General features: G+C 38.9%; 1 protein-coding gene across 12 annotated transcripts in view; it reads left to right on the top strand.

Annotated features, from left to right (window-relative positions):
• Nucleotides 1-22,637, top strand: part of Vps13b (vacuolar protein sorting 13 homolog B) — a 463,403-nt gene that overhangs the window by 219,644 nt on the left and 221,122 nt on the right. For 6 of the 12 annotated variants that reach the window (XM_075961199.1, XM_075961200.1, XM_075961198.1 and 3 more), the window contains exons 29-30: nt 1,918-2,326; nt 10,939-11,050. In XM_075961199.1, coding sequence (XP_075817314.1) covers nt 1,918-2,326; nt 10,939-11,050 — 521 coding nt within the window. Of the gene's footprint in view, nt 1-1,917; nt 2,327-10,938; nt 11,051-22,637 lie in introns of those variants that run through there. The other 6 variants (XM_075961203.1, XM_075961205.1, XM_075961206.1 and 3 more) reach the window with 4 other exon arrangements.

Raw genomic sequence — 22,637 nt, 5'->3', positions numbered from 1 at the left:
CATAAAGCCCAAAAAGGCATAAGTATTATCCTTATAAATACTTCATATGATTTTCTCTTAAATGTACAGCTTACTAGTATATTTACATAATAGCAAATGCTTCTTTTATTTGATAGTGCTAGAAGCAGAGTCTGCAAGTGGGTTTGTGTCAGCATACACTACTTGGTTTCTCTCCTTTCCTTGCATGCTCATTGGATCTGTGAGCAGCAGTCTTAGGCAGCCAGTGATGTTACCACTGGACCCCAAGAAACACTCTCAGTCTCATGCCTCAGAGAACCCACAAATTTTATTGTGATTTCCTTTAAATTTTTTGATATTTTTCTTTTTACATTTTAAAGAATTAATTGCCCTGGAATAGGGTTGGAACTCCGTGAGGGACTGCAGGTCCCATGATGACTCCTGGCGGCTCAGTCCTCACCAGAGTTACTCCTATGATGATTTCTTAGTTATTTTTTGTCTGTAATAATTCATTTTAGATGGTATAAGATGCTGATTTTTTTTTCATATAAAAGAAATACAGTACCTTAGTTTGGGCTGTGTATCTATTCTCCTTATTTAACATGGGTACAGCCGTCTAGAGAAAATATGAAAGCTTTTCCCTTGTATAGCCTGTCTTTCAAGAACATTTATATTCAACATGTTTCAAAGATTTTTAAAGCATTGATATATTGAAATACCTTTTATATTCCTTTTTTGTTTTGTTTTTCAATACAAGGTTTTTCTGTTTAGGTTTGACTGTCGTGGAACTCGCTCTGTAGACCAGTTAGGCTTCTGCCTCATGAGTACTGGGATTAAAAGCGTGCACCACCACTGTCTGGCACCTTTTATACTCTTTCCATGGTTTAAATAAAATCATATTATGGACTAATTATTTAAATTAGTGTAACCTTCTCTTCAGAGCTGTGGCCTCTTCCACTGGGGTGATGACAAACCCTTGCCACCTGTTACTGCCTACTGGCCAGCAGCACAGGGATCAACATGGTAGCACTCTATCTTGCTTTACTGTGGTTCTGCTTGTTTCAAGCATAGAAAGAGAAAATAAGGAAATCAGAAGACACAAAGAGGAAGTTTGGAAGGGTTAAATGGTGTGAAGAAAGACTACCAAGGGAAAACAATAATTAGCACTAAATGATTATGTTCTACGTTTTTCCAGTGGTCAAGGAATTAACTTAAAAAGTGCATACAAAGTCGATTTTCACCTTTCTTCATTATAAAGTCCAGTTTAAAAGAAAAAATTAGCAGCTTGCAATTGAGCTCCAAGTCGTGTACTTACATAGCATGTGTAAGACTTGGGTTCAATCCCTAGTAGTACACACTCATATACGCACAATGCACCCACGAACCAAAGCAAACAAACAATAGGAAAAAGTAAAAAGTCCACAGTAATATCTGAATTGCGAAGTTATTCCTCCCGTCTGTCGTTTGGTTCTAGGCATCAGTAGACAGAAAGGAACTCTAGGGTGATGGCGTCACAGACTTGGAGACACCATGGCTATCGCTTCCCGCCTTACCCTGTTCTTCTATTGTGCTCCTTCTGTTCTTTTATTAATATCATTCCATGGGCCCTAGTATCTAAAAACAAAAATCTTGACTGGAATTAGGAAGAGGTGTTAGGAGTGAGATAGACTGTACCAGTCTAATTTTATGATAAATTGATGTGTAAAATAGAATTTTTTTGTACCACTGATTAGGGGAAAATAGTTTTCCTAGGGAATTGCTAACTCTCAGGTCTGTCCATCTAATATAGCCATGCAGCTTTAACCTATCTATAGAACTGATCACTCCCATGTTTATTAAGAAGTATAGGATGACCAATACAAAAAGGTCAAAATTCTTGTCTGTTTTTCCCTCTCTCATACAAGTACTGTCTTCTCTTAAAAAAAGAAATGTGTATTGTGCTTGCCTTTTCTGGAACAGACGACTGGAAAGCCTCTAGACGGTGCTCACCAACAGCATGGGTTTCTTTCTCTCACCTACACAAAAGCCGTAACAAAAAACGTCCGCCACAAGTTAACTTCGAGAAATGAGAGAAGAAGCTTTCATAAACTATCTGAAGGTTTACCAGATGGCTCTCCTCATTTTCTTCATGAGATTCTTGTTTCTGCACAAGCGTTTGATATTGTGCTTTGCTTCCCTGTACTTAATGCTGTTGCAAGCATATTTCAAACTAAACCACCAAGGACCCAGAAGGAGAAAAGGAAGTCTTCTGGCCAGCCCCTGAGGACCCATACGCTGACGTCCCGCAGTTTGCCTTTGATTTATATCAACACAAGTGTGATCAGAATTTTTGTTCCTCAAACCGCAAAAACACAGTCAGTTGTCGAAGGTATAGTTTTCTGGTTTCATTTTTCCCCATGTGATTGGAGTATGGAGATGGGTGGGTGGAGTGCTTTAAATAATTTTCTCTGTGAGATATGGACAAGAGTCTTATGAATATATAAACACAAGTCTTATTTTACATTTTGGCTTCCTTTTTCACAGGTGTTACTAAGTAACTGTTAATTTAGTAGAATGAGAAAACCAAGATTATTTTTTCTTTTAATATTTTGCTGTCTGTAATTCTAATTTTGTATTCATTTAGTATTCAAGATTGTAAATTTTTGTTAAAAATACAAAGTAATGTTGACAGAGGTTTCTGTCCCACCGGGTTCTACATCATTTAATCCCAAATAAACACACAGAGGTCTACGTTAATCATAAACTGGTTGGCCTAGTAGCTCAGGCTTATTATTAACTAATTTTTACATCTTACATTAACCCATTATTCTTGTCTGTGTTAGCCACGTGGCTTGGTACCTTTGTCACGAGGGATTCTCATCTTGCTTCCTCTGCGTCTGGGTGACAACCACAGACTGACCTTTTTCCTTCCCAGAATTCTGTTCTTGTCACCCTGCCTCTACTTCTTGCCTGGCTAATCAGCATTTTATTAAAAATAATACAAGTGACAGGATAAAAGAACATTGTCTCACAGCAAATAATATTCATAATGCTAATAAAATTTATGACAATTGTGTTATAAACACTCTAACAGGATAGGAAGAAAACTTTGTCAAACAGATCAACATGGCTTCTCCAGGCTACCCTAGTTGCTTCTGGAAATCCATTCTTTGATTGTATTAAGTTAATAATTCTGCTTCTACTCACAAGAGTGATTTCAACATTTTAGTTTCCTCTAATGAATAGAAAAAATTGATTTAGGAGTTTTGAGAGACATTATAGCTCAGTTGTTTACGCAACTGAGTAAAATCCCAGCCTTGCTCCTTAGATTTTGAAGTTCCCCTGTGTACAGTGGCGCTGGTATTCTGTTGGATCGTTGGTTGCAGTGACAGCATAGTGACCCCTGTGGTCTCTCTGCATAGTGCTAGGTGCTTTCAAATAATGACTCTAGGAGACGATGCATATAGCAGCAGTTCTGTGGTAAATTCTCATCTAGCAGAATCATTCTCATGAGGAAGTTGTCCCTTTCTGTTAAGGTGGAATTCTGAACGCTTCATGTGACTCTCACTGTCAGGTGTCAATGATGTGGCAATACTGAAGTATGATTTTTCTCACTCTGTCTCTGCCCATTCCCGTGGCTATAATTACCTTAAGTGGGAATTAATAAATCATAGAAAATTATCTCTTAAATTGAGTGCTTGAAAGTTGCAGATAAAGGTGTTAGTGCGTTCTCTGTATGATGAGGACCATTTTCTGCTTGTAGATTGGTACCCCCTTGCTGGGCTTCACTGTTGGGGAATTTTGATTCCTTTAGCCAATGGCTTTTGGGGATTATGAATCTTAGGGCATGGTCTTATCTGTGTGTGGGTTTCTGGTCACCATGGAACTGGAGTCACACCCCTACTTTATACCTAAATAAATTATTAGGAACCCTTAACAGATTCTTGTGGCATCTCGTAATACTTCATAAAGATAAAAGTAGGTTAAGCTGGAAAACTCACTGATCAAATACCCTTAATTAATAGCAAAATCAATGCTTATGACTGAATGACTTCCTAGAGGCCCCACATCTCAACACTATCACTTTGATTTTAGCTCCATTATAAGCACTTTGGAGGAACACGTGTATTTAAACTCATAGCAACTACCTGAATAATCATTTGAGTATTGAAGTACAAGTCATAGTCTATGCTACATAGAAATATAAGTAGTCCTTCTTTTTTGTCCTCCTAATTATTGTGTAGAGGAGAAAGACTTGAGTGACCAGTGGTAGCAGATACTAAAGAATACCCGATTGCACACTGCCTTCTCAGAGTCTGTTAGTCTCCATTGTTTAGTTGACCTGGGCAGATGATCTTAACTGCAGAATGTATTCTGCCTGAATATCGCCAGTTACTAAGCTTTATTAAAATACCCCTTTTCATTTCCATTATTTAAAAGTACTTTATAGACTTGCCAAAATTCCTACAGCTTTGGGTTATTAGCAATTTTCTATATGTATTCATTCCTACCTTTGTGAGTATAGAAATTACTTTGAGATTGAAGGTGACTGTTTTTCAAGTATAGTCTATTCGAACTCCTCTACAGTTTCTTTCATCCATTCAAATAGTTTATAAAAGTGAGGAATCATGGAGAACAGTTGACCCTTCTGAACAATGCGTGGGTACCTGCTAAGTTGCATATCCTTTGTGATGTAATCATCTTTATGCCTTTACCTAGTTAGGTGACTATCTAAGCAATTATTAGATAAATAATTCACGTTAAAGTTACAGGAGTAAAAAGAAGATCATTCTCCAAGGGCCAAATTTGCCAGTTATCATTTTCTCATGACCATGGTAGAGATGACTAATATAAAAACACTTAGATTAGCAAACATTCTTTCATTATCAGGTTTTTTCCCCTTTTCATTTTTTGAGCCAGGGTTTTTCTGTGCCTTGGTACTCACTCTGTAGACCAGGCTTGCTTCAAACTCACAGAGATCAGCCTGCCTCTGCCTCCCTCAGTGCTGGGATTAAAAGCAAGCACCAGCACTGCCCAGCTCATATTCCGTTTTTTGTTTTGGGTTTTTTTTTTAATTTTATTTTTTTGGTTTTTTTTTAGCTTACAAGTATTGACAAGGAGACAGGTGCATGCCATGTGGGCATATGGAGGGCAGAGGACAATTTAGGAGTCAGTTCTCTTGGGTACAAAGGATTGAATTGAGAGCATCAGGATTGGCAGCAAGTGCCCTTATTCACTGAGCCACCCCCTTATTTAATTCAAAATTTGCCTATAAGCTGTCTTATAACCCAAAGATTCTTTGAAGAATGTATTTTATATTCTCTATTCCATAAAATATCTAATTCCAGTTGGATGTAATAGGCCAAATTTTATTGAAAACTAAGACAGAAAGTAATATTGGAAATGAGAAGTTGAGATGACGGGAAGACATGGTAGCATGTTCAGAGGAGGTTCTAAGCATGAAGACCAAGGAATGAGGAAGTAGGACCATGATGCCCTGCTTTCATATCACTGAAGTGCTTGATACACAGTTTTATTAATTGCCTGTAGCATGTTAATTGTCCCTACAGTGAGTCTGTTTTCCTTTTCTTATTGTCTGTTTGTTGTTGTATGTTTGGTTTGGTTCTTTCTTTCCCAGTGCTGAGAATGGAGCCTGTGGCCTCATGCACACATTACCTCTGGGCTGAACTCCTAGCCCAACAGTTAATTTCTTAGAACTCCATTTTCACATATTATAAGTCAATATTGATTATAAACATAACTTTTAAAAAGGTACATGGGTTTATTTCATTATCAACTTACCAATTTTAAAACTGCACCAAGACTAGGAAGGTTAATTTTTCTGAATGGATTAGTATAAGATGCTACTTTAATAACATCCATCCCAGCCATGCTCATGGACTATGCCTGCAATCCCAGAAGCAAGGCAGGGGCAGTAGGATTGCCACAAGTTCAAGACCATTTGGTCTTCACAGTGAGTTTTCAGCCAGCCAGCCAAGTCTACAAAATTAGATTCTGCTGCACCTGTGCTTGTGCGTGCATGCGTGTGTTTATTTAAATTGTAACATACAATAATGCCATTGCTTTATGAGTGAATAGCATTTTTATGTAGGTAAATATGGCATTTTGTTTATCCATTAATTTTTTGAATACTTGGGTCATTCTGTTTTGTGGGGGGGGGTGGTTAGTGTTAGCATATACTGTAAATTTCTGATTCAGTATCTATAGGAGTTACTGTTTTAGTTCTTGATGTCTCCAAAAGATAGGCTTCCTGAATCGTGCAGTAATTCTCTGCTGCAACTCTGTTGTCGAGAAGCCGCTGACCTGTGTTGTCGCCTTTGTGTTAGAGCAGGATTGCTGATTTTTCTTGTGGTTGTTGTTGTCATTGTTTTGTTTTGGTTTGGTTTTGGTATTAATATTTCTGTATACACACATTTATTTTAAGAAGTGAGAAAGGGAACCAACTCCAGCTGACACAGGACAGCCCTGTGAGCAGAAGTTTTGCCTGTGATGAAGCTGAGGGCATGAGTTCATCATTTAACTCTTGATGTATTTTATATTATACTTACAAAAGCTTATCAAAAAGTTCTGTCCGTCATTAATGTCTATATAATGTCTAAAGCAATAGAAATCTGGCAGATAAGAGAGGAGATTAAAAAAATTGTAGCTTTATTTCTTCTGTACAGAAGTCCCTTTTTAAGCAATTGCAGTAATAAGCCTAGAATTTTACTACTTGATTTTAAAATTATTCATGTTTTTTTACCTTTATTTTAGTGGCAGTGTTAGGATGTATATTTTCAGAGTTTAAGTGCTTTCTTAGATCACTTTGAAGAGCATTGTGAGACAGAGAATATTGCAGCAGATATCTTTGGAAAGATAGACACTGAAAGCAATTTTAACATAATTAAAGAAATCTTAGTAGAAGCAGCAATATCATTGTTGTGATTACCACAACAATGTGACTGGCTAGTAAAACAAAATAAAGGACAGAACTCATTTATTTCAGAAGTGCTTTGAAAGGAAGTATGTTGGAATGATATCTTGAGAAAAGTAGTTAAATTGAGAATATCTGATAAACAGTCTCAGTGAGTATGATATACTAAATGCAGAAAGCCTGCCATAAAAGCAGCCTAGACTGCACTTAGAGATGGTTGTGTGCATCACAGACCAGCCTGACTCATGAACTACATTTCCCTTTGGTATGCATGTGCTCATTATATTCATGTGTGTTGAACCTTACTACCAACATGACAGTAACTAATTTAAATTTAAGCCTTTTGTTGTGTGACCATTGTAATGGTTATGACATTATAACTGTGATATTACACAGTTACCAGTTCAGTATGCTTTCAGCTTTAGGTATTTTATTCTATTGAGCTTATGAACAACTTGAAAGAAAATCTCCCAAACACATTTATTTTATATTTGACTTTAGAAAATCAGGTTTGAAGAAAAGAATATTATGCTGATAATTTCATTAAAATCCTATTTATTTTTACTGAAGAAAAATGATTTCCCGAGTTGTTTTTAGCCTTTTCACTTAAAGCGCACATTCTTGTGCACACAGAAGTGCACACATAGAAACAGAGACTGCACTTTTGTCTTCCAGCCACCCAGACCCAAATAATTGCACAGAAACTTTATTAATTACAAGGCTGCCTGTCCAGTGGTTCAAGCTTACTCCTAGCTAGCTCTTACATCTTCAATTAACCCATAATTCTTGTCTGTGTTAGCCATGTGGCTTGGTACCTTTTATCAGTGAGGCGTTCTCATCTTGCTTTCTCTGTGTTTGCCTGGTGACTGTAGACTGAGCCTTTTTTCTTCCCAGAATTCTCCTAGTCTGACTACCCCACCTATACTTCCTGCCTGGCTACTGGTCTATCAGCATTGACTAAACCAATACAAGTGACAAATCTTTACAACATACAAGAGCATTATCCCACAACACACGCACAAACAAGCATGCACACACACATATGCTGTTTTACTGCCACAGGATGTTCTTTCTGGATTACAGTTTTTGCTCATGTAAACTTTGGTAATATAAAGCTTTTAATAACCTCTGATGGTGATCAAATTATCCTTAACATTCTAGAGTTTTATTCGGGTAGGTGATTTTGAAAGTCTGGAGTGCTGTTGGCATCTTTGACAGTTATGAAGATTCTGACATGCAGGGCCGGCTCCCGTGTTGGTTTTTATTCCAGCAGAGAAGGCTGGTTTGGGGGTAGCGAGCATCTCCTGGGTGAGTGGTTCCTAATGGGGCTCACTGTGAACAGCTAAAGCAAAGAAGGACGGCATTGATTTTCCTGTTGAAAATGCTTTAAAAGAGAACCTTCCCTTATGTGGCCCAATATTAAATGTAGGGTAAATAAGCCAGAAAGGTAGGCTTGTCTGTCCATCTGTAAAGTAACTGAAGAAATCACTCAAGGTATTTCCTCATGTAAATTCATAGTTTCATTAGTTTTTTCTCATAAATGAATGAAATTTTTGAAAAATTAAATTCTTTTTATAATAAAATTAATGTTTTAATTCAATTTACTAACATGAATATTATCAGTAAGAAGTTCTGTGTTATTTTACTCTGTAACCTACCGACAACAGACTTGGCTCTAACAGAGTTCTCCTCTTGGATCTGGCTCTGTATGTAATTTTCTTCCATATGTACCCCGTTTACTGCTTCTATCGCAGTTGAGATTTCGTGCGGTGGGCAGTATCTACAGCCTGGATGGACAGCTAGCAAGTCCACTAATTGGACTTCTGTGGTCTAGTCTATTCTCCAGGCTTACTATTTATTGATTTAATTGATGCCTTCTGCTTAATCAGAGGCCTTACCCACATGGAACTATTAAGCTTGGCATATAATGCAAGATCTGTGAAATGTAAACACAGCTCATAGGATGAGGACCTATAATCAAGCGAGACCTCCTGTCATTGGGAAAGAGCACAGCTGTATGAGACATCGATTTTTGTTTGATCTTTCTCACAATGGACTTTTAAATTATTATGTTTACTGAGATGTCCACATGTTAATATTTATTATGATAGTTCATCTCCTTTCCTCCCTTTCTCTTCCCACCTCCTCCCCCTCCCTGCCACTGAAGCATTTTCTTCCTTTGTCCCCATCTTCCTCCTACATTTGGCCACTAGCTTATTCTGCCTTTTTTTTTCCTCAATTCTAACTTTCTTCTTTTGGACTAATCAAAGTCAGATCCTACCAAGTGTACTACTGAAGCAGCTGGAAATAATCTCCTAGCTTTTACATTCCTTGGGCAGCACAGTTTGGGAAATAAGGATTCTGTCTTTGTAGGACATTTTGGAGACCTTGCTCCCAGCCCTTCTGTGTTCTGTTTGTGGCAGATCCTAATGGTTCCTTGAGAAAAAACAGGTTTCTTTTTCTTTCTTTCCTTCTTCTGTTTCTAATGCTTTCTTTTCATGTTTCCACACCACCTTTCTCAGTGGTGTTGATAATGCCTCAGACAAAGTGAGCAGGTATGCTACCACTAAACTATATCACTGACCTTACTGGTTTTTAAGTGTATTAACTTAAAGTGCAGAAATTTGTATATTATGTCAATAATGTTTACATAATAGCTAAACAGCTCTCATACTTGATTTCCTGTTAGAAGTTATTAATTTAATGAATAGGATCATTAAAAAGGCCGATCCCTCCCAAATAATCTGAAGAAGCTGTAAGCTCAAAACAAATGAGTGTGTCCTTTATAAGACACGAGGTTACATGATTTCCTGTTCAATACCAAGAGAGGACTTAGAGCTCAGATGTCTCTCTTTTCAGCTTCATCGGAAGTGAAACCTGTTCCTCACCCCATTTTCAGGTGCAGTCCTGGCAGCTCCACGCCTGTGACAAGAAGCTACCATGTTTTCTCATGTTAAATCGTTTGCCCTTAGTCATCTTCGGCATTGGAGCCATCCCATTTCTCTTAATGTTTCTGACACATTTTGTAGCTGGAAGTTATATGCTGTGTTGTAGAAGGAGACTGCTCTTTCATTTCTGTGCTGCCCAGACCTGAATAATCACACAGAAACTATATTAATTACAACACTGTTTGGCCTATTAGCTCAGGTTTTTCATTAACTAACTCTTACATTTTAAATTAATCCATTTTTATTGATCTGTGTATCACCAAAAGGCTGGTTTACCAGGTAAGGTTCTATTCTGGAATCTTTCCCCTTCAATAGCTACAGGGCATCTCTGACTCTCCCCACTCTCTATCTCCGTTCAGGTTTCCTGCCTGGCTTCTTTATTCTGCTAAGATATTGGCCCAAACAGCTTCTTTATTAACCAATGGTATACAACATATTCACAGTTTATAGAGGTGATCCCATATCACCGTGTGTAATTGTGATATATTTAATTACTATTACACATGTAAATTTAAATGTTTGAGTATTTGTGTTGGCTTATTGATATTCTGTTGTATGTTTATAATGTTAAAATTTCAGAACTAAAAATTGCTTTCAAGAACTCTACAGTAGTATGATTATAGAATTAACTCATCATATTACTTTAGTATTATATACATACACTTAATAACAACATTGATATTTTAAAGTACAGTTGAATTTTTTGTTTTTTGGGGGGGGATTTTGTTGTTGTTATTGGTTTTTTGTTTTGATTTTTTTTGAGACAGCATTTCTCTGTAGCTTTGGAGCCTTTTCTGGAACTGGTTTTTGTAGACCAGGCTGGCCTTGAACTCATAGAAATCTGCCTGCCTCTGCCTCCCAAGTACTGGAATTAAAGAAGGCGCCACCACCACAAGACTCAGTTGATTGTTTTTTGATTGTGATAAACAGAAAACCATAACATAGTATTTGAAGGAAATAGACATTAAAAAGCATCAACAATTTTATTCTAAATGTAACAGTTTGGTGTCTGTTTTCTCATTTATCGGCCTTGCTGTAGGTATTGGCGTCCCATTTCCTCAAATATTTCTCATTATGTGTCAGAGACCTCTCATACACATGTCTCTCCCTCTGTTGCAGTAAATCAGGCGGCAAAGGAGGACACGATGGTTGTGAAGGTTGGTTCTGTTTCCATGGCTCCCCAGGCTGATAACCCACTCGGCAGGTCTGTCCTCAGGAAAGACATTTACCAGTAAGTTGATTTTCTAACGTTCAATCTTACAATGATTTTGTCCTGCAGAGTACAGTGATCAATAAAACTCGCTTGGTGTGGCCTCTAGAAATACTATTCACTTTGAATCGTTTGATATTCAAACCAGGCTTTTCTGATTTTCCTCAGTTGCGGGTTTCTACATTCATTCATACAAACCAAGTGTTCCTGAAATGTTGATGGAGAGCAGAATGTAAGCACCACGTCACCATAACTGAAGGGAGCATAGCTTGGAAAATTTGAGCAGCCTTCGTATCTGAACAAATCTCTAATCACATAAGAAAGTGAGGTCCATTTTAGAGCTACCACCTCCTACTGGGGTCTTGTTGTATCCAAGCGAAACATTTTCTTAATTTAAGCATAAGTCATTATTTGACGTGTAGGCTTGTGGGTGTCATGTGCATCAAAGCTGTAAAGAGAAGCAAACTTCTAAGGGGAAATTTCACAGTAAACACTTTGTGTGAAAATGCCAGGCTCTGGATTTTGTCACCAAGTGTTTGCAAACCACACCAAGCATATTCGGATGGCTCCACTGCTGAGCATATGCAATAAGCATGATAAAAATAGTACATAACTCAGACTGGTGTTGGCACTGCTACCAGACGTGGACGTATTGCAAATGGTGCCCAGTGAGAACAGTCACAGAAGTACAGACGGACAAGTAGATGTCTCGCTGTGCCTGCTGGTCTGGGCTTCAGATGTCATAGCCTTACTCTTTCAAATGCCTACTGCTGTCCAATAGTCAGAGCTTTGAAAAGGTTCCAGTTTAAGTATCACATTTACTGACTAGAAGATGACAGGGTCTCCCAAATTCTTGATCCTACTGCTTCAGCACCACTGTCTCCCGAGTCCTGAGATCATAGCTGTGCACCACAGTCTCCGTAATATAGTTTCAAAAAGACCATCTTTAAGTGGATATAGATTTGATTTATAAAGTTTTTCTAATTTGCTTTGATTTACATAGTGATCTGTTTCTTACATTACTATTTTATGTAGTTTGTAGTATTCATCTCCTTAGCTTTTAGTTGAATTTATATAAAAATCTGAGGATATCCGAGCTCGGTGGGCCTTTAAGAATTTTCTAACCCATCTTCTTTGGGATTTTAAAAATTAAAAATGGGAACTATTGAAAATAGCTGTTGTTTGTCTAATAATGAACTATCGTTAGATCTCAGGGCTGCTGGGATATAGCTCAGAGGTAAAGTGCTTGCCTGTAAGTCTGAGTCCGAGGCTTCAGTTCGTAGCCCTATACTAAGAGAGGAAGGGAACAGAAGAAAGGACTTTTACGTTTTCTAACATTTAGAAGTTTCTGTACTTCAGGGATACATGGTCTTCATTTAAGGGCTTATTTTACTTTTGTTGGAAAAAAAATCTGTGTTAAAGATCCTTATAACATTAGTGGAATAGACAATGAGACTTCCTGCCCTCTCCTTTGCCCCCCTCTCTTTCCAGTTTCAAATCCTTCCATTTGTAGTGAACTGGTTCCTACAGGTTTGCTTCTCGTCCCTTCTGGGCTTGTTTCTTTTCTTACTTTTCCCTCTGCTCCCTCTAATGTCAGCATCCCTCGGGGCTCCTTTCTTTCTCTTTTCTTTTGCCTATTTCTGCTGTCCTGGCTCGGGAAGAACTGGATTTCAAGCATATCTAGTAACTTTAATGCCCCACATAGACTTGGCTTGCCCTATGTGCCCAAGGGTGAAACACCTTAAAATTCTGTAGCCCACACGTGTGCTAGAAACACACAAGAATGCCTTTATGTTTCATGTGGGAATATAAAATGGCTTTCAAATTATCAGTTTCTTTTAAGATTAACTATCTTTAGTTATCATATGGTACAACACATCAGCTGTATACCTACGTGACCACACAGTTTATAGTAAGATTATTCAGAATAGAAAAACCGAAATGTAGTATTACATGTGATTGGCCATTATTCTGCCATAGGAAGAGATGGAGTAATTATAAACACTGTAGCATGGCTTGAAAGTCAGAGCACATTACCCAGATAATTTGGCATCTGGGGAAACCCGGACACGTGTGTTGCACTCTATAGGACCTTTTCAAAGCGGAACAGCCAACTAGAAGAAATTGATTTGCATGTTTCTTAAAAGACAAAGCCACACTAGAGGTATGTCAGCCCATACATTGGTCACAAGCAAGCGTGACTATTCTGCCTTTCAGATATGGTGAGCCAACGCTGGGGTTTTTATTTTTACAGGAAACACTATTGGGTTTTATTGAGAGAAGTATTTTTTTCTTCTTTATGTTTATAATTCTATTTACTTCACAGACACAAGAGATACATAAGAGGTGTTTAACATTCTTTTCTGATAATTCCATCTTTTTCATTTCTAGGTGACCCTTTAAAACAGAACTTTAGCAAGAATCAGAAAACATGATTGCCAAAAGGAGAAAAAGTTTTAATAAGTAAAAGTCATTACCATTCTTTGTATCAATTGTGTGTTGCTATGGCAGTTTGTTAGGCATATTGACACATATACTATTACAACTTTACAGAAAACTTTCTCAGTATGACTGCATATGAATTTTGGTTGATGCAAAGGCTTGTCTTTGTGTTTGGTTTTATTTCCACCAAAGAGCGCTCTCCTAGAGCAAGATCTTTGTGAGTATGAGGGAAAGCCTTGCTTTGGGGACAGTCAACCAAAGGCTAGTTCCAGTTAGATTTCCTGTCTAAATGGCAAGAAAAGGTGTGCCTCTCGGGTGTGTGGGGGGGGGGGGGAGTCTGGACTTTAGTGTGTTTATGTATGTTTTATATATAATAACAATTATAAAATATCAAGGAAATGAAAAAATGTGACCTCTTATCAGGAGACAAGTCAAAATTAAGTCACTAAGTGAAAGACCACCAAACAACACCATTGCCTTCCTTAATTGATCTCAATGTTTATGTTTTGACACATGGTTCCTCACTGAACTGTTAACTCGCTAATTGAACTAGACGAGCTGGTCAGCAGTCTCTGCATCCTCAGTGTTGAGATTATAGATGGTGCTCTAGTTAGTACCCAGGCATGGGTCCTGACAGGATGTGTCCTCAGCTGCAGCTACTAAGAGCACCTTCTGTGCCCATTGCTACGTTCCCTTTTAAAAGGTGGACCTGCCCACCTCCCACCCATCTCTTCCTTTCTCTTTCTCTGCTTCTCTGCCTGTCTCTTTATCTCCCTCTCTCTCTCTCTCTCTCTCTCTCTCTCTCTCTCTCTCTCTCTCTCTACCTCTTCTTTTCTGCTGCTCCTGTCCCCAGAGACCCGTCTCCTCCTTTTCCCATTCATTTTCCCCTAAAAAACAAGCAAAAAACCTCTCTACCTGAGCTCTCTGCGTGGAGTCTTCCTCTCGTGTGCCTCTTTTTCTTCTTTCTTTTTCTTTCTAATCACAGCAGCTGTCACCCTGGCTTCCACCTTAACTCTAATCCTTATGCTGCATGGCAGGCACATCTCCCTACCCCAATGTTCTTTTTTAAATTAAGTGATACCTAAGTATGTGCACTCTGAAATGGAGTTCTTCTTCTTACCTGTACTTATTCCGAATACCAGCACTTCTTCATGCTATGTTCACTGTTCATCCTGAGGTCAGCTGTGGTTTAGCCCACTTTCTTCTAGAGTGTCTCTCTGTTGTCTTTAGTGTGTCCTCTACAAAGTGTTTACCAAGATGGATTTGTGTTAACTCATTAAATCATCCTCTTCAGAAAAAAAATGCCTTTTTAAAACTAATATTTTATACAGCATAGGATTAAAGATGATTTTAATACTGATTTTTGTTTTGAACCAGCTAGATATTCAATGTTTTTACAACTCTCTTAATGTAACTGCTCTTTAGACATCTTTATTACACTTCTTAGACCTGAAAGCATCATTTACACAGTAAAGTGTAAAAGCGCATATCAGTTGCCTCCGTGGAAATCGCTTTATCAGTTGGTAGTTGAAGTTACTCTATTGTGTCTTGTTGCCATCTGAATCAGGAGTTCCCTTGTTACAGGAGTTGAGGCTCTCATGGAGCTCAACGTGCATCTCCCTCCCTGACCTGATCTCAGTCCTGATTCCTCCCTTGGACCATGCTGAGGGTAATGATCCCCACTGTTGCCTGTGTTCTCTTCTGAAACTGGAGTATATATATTTTCAACTTTCTTTAAATACAGTTTTCTTCTATTTCAGTTTTTTAAGAGCTTATAGATGGATTTTTATTTGTGCCACCTGATGGAGGAAGGTCATTGGTTAAATAAAAAGAAACTGCTTGGTCATTTTTTAAAAAAGAAAAATTCCTCCATCAGCCACCTGCTCATCAAAAAAAAAAAAAAGGACACATTACTAATAAAAGCTCAGCCTATAGCTTAGGCTTATCCCACCAACTCTTATGACTTAAATTAACCCATTTCTCTTCATCTACATGCTGCCACGTGACTCACAGCTCCTGGGTCCAGCTCATGACCCCTCCTTTCCTCTTCCCAGAGCTCTCTCTCCAAAGCCCCGGCTACACTTCCTGCCTTGCTGTTGGCCGTTCAGCTCTCTATGAAACCAGTCATGGTGACGCATCTCACACCGTGTAAAGGGAACATTTCACAGAAGAGTTATTATTATGAGTTAGTCTACATTTAAGGGCTTGTAGAATTTTAGCTTTTTTGCTCTATTTTTTTTTTGTTTGGTTTTGGTTTCTTGAGACAGGGTTTCTCTGTAGCTTTAGAGCCTGTCCTGGCACTAGCTCTTGTAGACCAGGCTGGCCTCAAACTCACAGAGATCCACCTGCCTCTGCCTCCCAAGTGCTGGGATTAAAGGTGTGCGCCACAACCACCTGGCCCCACACTAAATATTTTTTTATTCTTTGGAAGTTTCAGATGTTTATATAATGTACATCAATCATATCTTCAACTCATCCCTCTGACTTCATTACAATCTCCAGCCGCATCGGCCCAACTTCATTTCCTCTTTCATTGTTGTTATTAATTAGACCCCCTTATCCTGTTGTTATTGCCCTGTGCAGATAGGTCTGTGGCTGTCTACTGAGCCATGAGCAGCAGGCATACCACAGCCAGTCCTCCTCTGTAGCCAAGAGCTACGAACTCCTTCCCCCAGAGGCGAGGTTGTTGATCATTATTATTTTTAAAAGTCTTAAGAATTTCACTGTTTTCCTCAAATCCTATTCCAGTTTGAAAATTTCTGTGATCATTTTATTGAAACTTCATATTCTCTTTCAGCCGTCATCTGTAGCTGCAACTGAGCAGCCCCTGTGCAGTGAGGTCACAACTGTTGTGAGCATCTCTTGGTGCATGTGGCCTAATTCTCTATGCAGCTGTGGTTCCCTCTTCACAGATGTGGTCCACACCACATCCCCTCTGTCTGCATAGGTAGCTCATGGGTTAGGCATTGTGCCCATTGGTTATGTTTTAGGGAGCAGAGCTCCAGTCTGTCGGCTTCCATCTCAAGTGTCACATTTACATATCACCTCTCTAGATACTTGGTTTCCTCTAACTATTCTTCTTACCAGGTGGGGAAGAGGACACTGACAGTTGAAGTACATTTGCTTTTGCATTCATAAATTAAAGCTATAAATCTATAATTAATTTATATGAAAACTCTTAAAAATTTTTAATATTTGCATTTCTCAGTTCCTGAAAATTCAATCCAGTTTTTTGTGTCTTTTACAAGCTTTGAAATGATTCAAAACCAGATAGAAATGTTAACACATGTATTAATATATTAGCATATATAAATATAAAATAAATTTCTTTATCTTATAAGAGATAGTTTTAATCATCCTGAGTGAGTTAACCCAGACCCAAAAAGGTAAACGTGGTATGTGCTCACTCATAAGTGGATATTAACTGTAAAGTTAATATATGTAAGTATAAAGTTAACGGGTAACCGTGCTGCAATCCACAGACCCAGAGAGGCTAAGTAACAAGGAGTGCCAGAAGGAGGGAAGCATGGGTCTCCCTGGGAAGGGAAACAGAGATCTCCTGGGAGGACTGGGGAAGTTGGGCACTGGGGACTTGAGGATTGTGTAGGGGTTGGGTGGTGGGGTCAGTGCTGAGAGAGATGACTAGAAATGGGGTTTATGGGGTCAGGTGGAAGCCTGATGCGAGGGACAACAAGGACGGCCCCAGCTGAGATACCTGAACTGGCCATCCCCTGTGATGGCATTGGAGAGTCTTCATCCAGTGACTGAAGAGGCAGATTCAGAAACCCATGGCCAAACATTGGGCCAAACTGGTAGTCCTGTTGAGGAGAGGGAGAAGGGATTGTAGAAGCCAGGGCCTTTAGTGACATCAGAGGAAAACCCACAGAAACGACTAGCCTGACTTGTGGGAATTCAGAGTCTGAACCAGCAACCAGTGAGCTTACATGGGACCAATGTAGACTCTCTGCATATAAGTTATAGCAGTGTAGTTTGGTCTGATTGTGATCTGCCTAGCAGTGGGAGCAGGGGCTATCCTTGGTGCTCTGGCTCGCTCCTGGGCACCTATTCCTCACACTGGATTGCCTTGCCCAGTCTCAATACAGGGGAGGTGCTTAGTCTTTTTTTTTTTTTTTTTTTTGAGACAGGGTTTCTCTGTAGCTTTGGAGCCTGTCCTGGCACTAGCTCTTGTAGACCAGGCTGGCCTAGAACTCACAGAGATCCACCTGCCTGTGCCTCCCACGTTCTGGGATTAAAGGCGTGCGCCACCACCGCCCGGCTGAGGTGCTTAGTCTTATGAAAGCTTGAAAGGTCATGTTTGGCTGATGTCCAGGAGATCTGCCCCTATCTGAGTGAATATGGAGGAGGAGTAGATTGAGGAGGTGGGGGAGGGGAGGCTGCAGTCGTGACATAAATAAATTAAATTTAGAAAGATAGTTCTGATTATCTTTTTTCCCTTAAAAAGTTTATCAATCTTCTCCTATGTCACTATTAGACACGGAGGCAGATTACAGCTCATTCTGTTGCGTTCCCTCTTGGCCCTTGAGTAGTCCTGTCAATAAACCAGCTTTCAAGTCAGTTTAAAGCATTGAGTTCAACAGTTTTAGAAAATGGTATTTGTAGATTGTGTTTCATAACCAAGATATTATGAAAGCTAATAAGTATGTTATGAAGATTTCTAGTTATTTTTCTCCACACTCTTCCCATACAGTGGAGAAATACTGAGCTCTACTTAGATAGCTAAGAATCTTACAGAACTAATTAAGAATGTGGAAACCATTTAAGATCTCTTTAATACCTAGGTTGTTATGCTGGCATATTGTCTAAAAATTTAGAAAAGCTTTTAGTATCTATTCTTTAAAAAAAACAAGTAAACTGAGTGTAACAATATGCTTTTAAAACCAATTATGAAGTAACATATATTAAAAGAATTGTTGAAAGATTAAAATCTTTTTCTTATGTCATTTTTAGTAGTTTCTCAACTTTCCTCCTGTTCTCAGAACAGCCAGGTCATTCATGCACTTCCTTGTTTTGGCTTACGCTCCTGCCACAAACACCACCCCCTGCTTATGTCCTTCACAAATTGTGTGAATTGTCTGCTTTTCCCGCCAACTCTTTGGTAGGGTCTTCATTTGCTAGCCATTTTAGATCAGATTGGAATCTGATCTTATATTTCAGTTTTTCTCCACAAAAAACTTATTCTCTTAAAAAGTCTTCATGTTGTATGAAAATTACCTATGAATTTTTGCATACTAATAGACGTCTTTTGTAAGTGAGACTTCTGACATATACACCTTGGTCTCTGGCGGTTTTGTCCACTATATTTTAGCTTGACGTATTCTGAAAAGTAGAGTAGCTGGCAAGCATGGTGATGCAGATCCTTAATTCCCAGCATCAAGAAGGTGGAAGCCGCAAGCTTAGGGGTTGAAGGCCTGCCTGGGCTATGTGAGGTCTTTTCTTTAGAAAGAAAGAAGGGAGGGAGGGAGGATCACTATTTTGGTTTCCACTGTTAGAAAATTCTCGGCGTTGCTCCCCCCGCACCCCCCCCCCCAGGTTAGAGTACAGACTCTTTGTGTGCCTTGCATCTTCCTGAGCAACTTGTGAACACTAGGTGATCTCACTTTGTCCCTGAGCCTGAAACAGCAGTGTAAGGTACAGAATATATGGTCAGACTTGTCTTCTTATGGAAATACTGAGAAAATGTAACCTTTGTTACAAAACTTCACTTGATGAACAGTATTTTGATTGCATTAAAGTTTACCACAAAATCTTCATGTTTTCTAAATGGAAACTTTATTATTTTATTGAGATTGACAAATATTTACAAAATACAGATTAAAAGCTTAAATTATATTGGCATTCATGTGTTATTTATTGAATTTTTTTACTATTTATTTATTTTATGTGCATTGATGTGTTTTGCCCGTGTAAGGGAGTCAGTGCCCCTAGAACTGTAGTTACAGACAGTTGCGAGCCACCATGTGGATTCTGGGAATTGAACCTGGGTCTTCTGAAAGAGAAATCAGTATTCTTAACCTCTGAGCCATCTCTCCAACCCTCTTTTTATTGAGTTTTTAAAAACATTATTATTCAAAGTCTGGAATGTACTGTCTTGTTCAGAGTTTCAGCAGGTAAGAAAATGTCCATTTGCAGGTACATAACTGTTTTACCCAGTACTTTTTAAAAATAATTTAACATTTAATTTCAATTCTTCTCTTGTATATAGTCTCAGTAGTCTTTATTATGGCAGTCCTAATTTTCTAAAGGGCTGCTGTTCCTATTATGGCAAAGAGCAGTGATGTGACTAAGAAACTGGTGGCTGAGAAGGGCTTAACTTTCCAACTCCCATTTATTTCAGCTGCATATCAAGCACTTAAATAGAAAAAATTTACAGCTGAGCTTACGCTCATTCCTCACATGGGCTTGACATCAGCGACAACCAATCATGGTTCTCACTGCAGGGACATGTGTAAACATGACAGTACGCGGGGTGTCGAGAGGGCTTCGCTGCTGAGAGAACCGGATTGATTCCTAGCACCCACAGGTGGTTTATATCTGTCAGTAACTATAGTTCCAGGGGACCCTGCACCATCTGTGACCCCTGCAGCGCAAGGCACACACGTGTGTGCAGGCCAACACTCACACAGATAAAATTAAGTATTTTTTCAGGAATTGTCATCATAAGCTTTCTTTTCTATTGGTGAATGTAGCTCCATTTCCATTATTATTTTCTTTTGTAGTCTGCTAAAACTTCTATCTTAATAGGGAACTGTAGTCTCCAGATGTGTTTGCATTAAATTCTACAAATTGCCCCCAAATATGCTGTCCTTCCTTCTCTCAGTCTCTGATTTTCTTCTAATTCTGAATATATAAATGTTCTCCAAATTGTCATTGTGTTGGTTTTTGTCAAAGTATGTTTCATTATCTATGATGTTATGTCCCTAATCTTATAATATTTGGTATGGGCTCCAAATAACTCCCCTTACAATCCAGCTGACTCAGAAGAGTGAGTACATTGAGCAGTTTGCCAAGAGTTTTGTTTTAAAATACTGTTGGTGGAGTTGTAGCCCCTGTCATGATCCTTAGCTGATCTGGTTGAGGGCTTGAGATAACTAAAGTAACCACATCTTTTGTGGCTTCCTGTAGCAGGATATAAGTTTCCATGAATCTGTGTCTGCTGCCAGAAGCTTCCTCAGCCATGGTCTCACAGTGACTCTAAGCTCCACTGTCACACACTGTAGAAACTTTTAAAGTGAGTTTTACCCTATATTGAGTTCTCTGACTTTGCTCTCATAATTCATACTGGAATAAAACCAGAATAGGAGGATATATTCAGATCCTATCGTGAGTTCCTTAATTTGGAAAAGAATAAATCCATCTTACGGTACTTTCAAATGTCCGTGGGTTTTGAAGTGTACGGATGTGGGATGCATCAGCTGCTGATTGGGTTCTTTCATTAAGGCACTAATGTTTTCATGCCAACTTTATATATAAACTTTTGTGGGCCTAACCATAAAAAAATAAGATGCATAATGTGCCTTTAAAATATACCCAAAGAGTCAGCAAGATGGCTCAGCGGGTAAAGGAGCCTGCCCCCAGTTCTGAGTTTGATTCCTGGAACCCTGCACAGTACAGGAGAAACCCGCTGACAACAGTCATCCTCGGGCTGCCACCTCTCCACTCACCCAGGACACAGCACACAGCATAGACAGTTTAAATAAATTACAGCTGTAAACCTGTGGAACATTGGAATGTAATGCTTGTTTACCCTGGCTACTGACATGCCAGGCAGATTTTTAGAAAACACTGAAATCCTTTTTGTTCTCTTAAGTGCCTGATATAAAATAATAGCTTTTCTCTGCTGATAGCAGCGATTGAGTGTTATAATTAATTGAATCGCTTCCTGTAGGTTTGTTTCCTGTGGCTGATTATGGATGTGGATGGATACATGGCATACACGTACTTTTTTTTACATGTCTTTTTAGCAAACTTTAAATGTGGCATGCAGTGTGGGCCATTTAGGGACAGTTGTAGCCTGTGTTGAGTAGTAGTCATAGCCGAGAGCCTCATATCTCCACCACTGAGAAGCCCATTAGAAACAAAACCAGGAAGCAAGGATTATATTTACTCCATATACATAGTAATATGTCTTGTACTCAGCAGTGAAGTGACTTCCAAAGTACCAGTGTGATGACTCCTGCCCCCACACTCTTCCTTTATTACTGTGTCTGCTGGTGTTGGTGTTCTGGGGTAGACGGTGCAGATTTCTGTGCACTAGAAATGATCGTTCTCTGCACTGAGACCATTCCTTAGTCCGATGGACTTTCCCTGTAATTTCTGAACTTGGATCAGAGCTGGATCCGAGAAAAGGAGTGAGGAGCACTGGTCTGTGGTCAAGGTGGTGAAGTGGCCATTTAGTGTTTTCTTATTTGTACTTGATTTATTTTTTTTGATGTTCTATATTTCATAGGAGAAAATATTAATCATATGTATATATGTACATAGGCACATTAATACTACCCAGCACCCCTGCAACCTTCATTCCTGCCTACAATTCCCTGTAAGCCAAAGGTTAACACTCCTGGCATGGCCTTTATAATCATTGATAAGTTTTAAGAAAACTAAATGTTGGAAATGGGGGAACAAAAAAACAAAAACAAAATCCACTAAATGTTAATTTCAGTTTTGAATTAAAACTCAATGTCAGTTTCAGTTTTTGATTTGTAAAGACTTTTTTCACCTGTATTTCTTACCTATAAATTTTCTTGTCATACATTCTGAACCAATGCAACACAAACAAAAATCAATAATTAGAGCATTATCTTAACATACACTCATATTTTAATATCAAGTCGTCAGTGCTTATCCTCTGGGTCTTTTCATGCAGATCTCGTACATCGGGGAGCCTTAGTGATTGTGGTTAGGATGTTAGCACTGGGAGCAGTTTGAACCCATTGCCTTTATCGCCTCAGTTCCTTAGTGACAGCTGTCATATACATGGGTGTTTGGTATGTAAGGAACAGAGCACAGGACTCCACAAGAAAGAGTGCCTTGAGTTCTGTGAGTGTGTTTCCTTTCGCCTGATCACCTGTCCTCCAGGGATGGGTTCGATACACTGACATGCAGTCAAAGAAATCCATGTCCTCTATCAGCTCATCAAATGCACTGG

The sequence above is a fragment of the Microtus pennsylvanicus genome, chromosome 2 (assembly GCF_037038515.1).
Source record: "Microtus pennsylvanicus isolate mMicPen1 chromosome 2, mMicPen1.hap1, whole genome shotgun sequence".
In the NCBI taxonomy this organism is placed as follows: domain Eukaryota; kingdom Metazoa; phylum Chordata; class Mammalia; order Rodentia; family Cricetidae; genus Microtus; species Microtus pennsylvanicus.
Note: the sequence above shows the minus strand (reverse complement) of the source record. Positions and strands in the feature narration are given on the sequence as shown.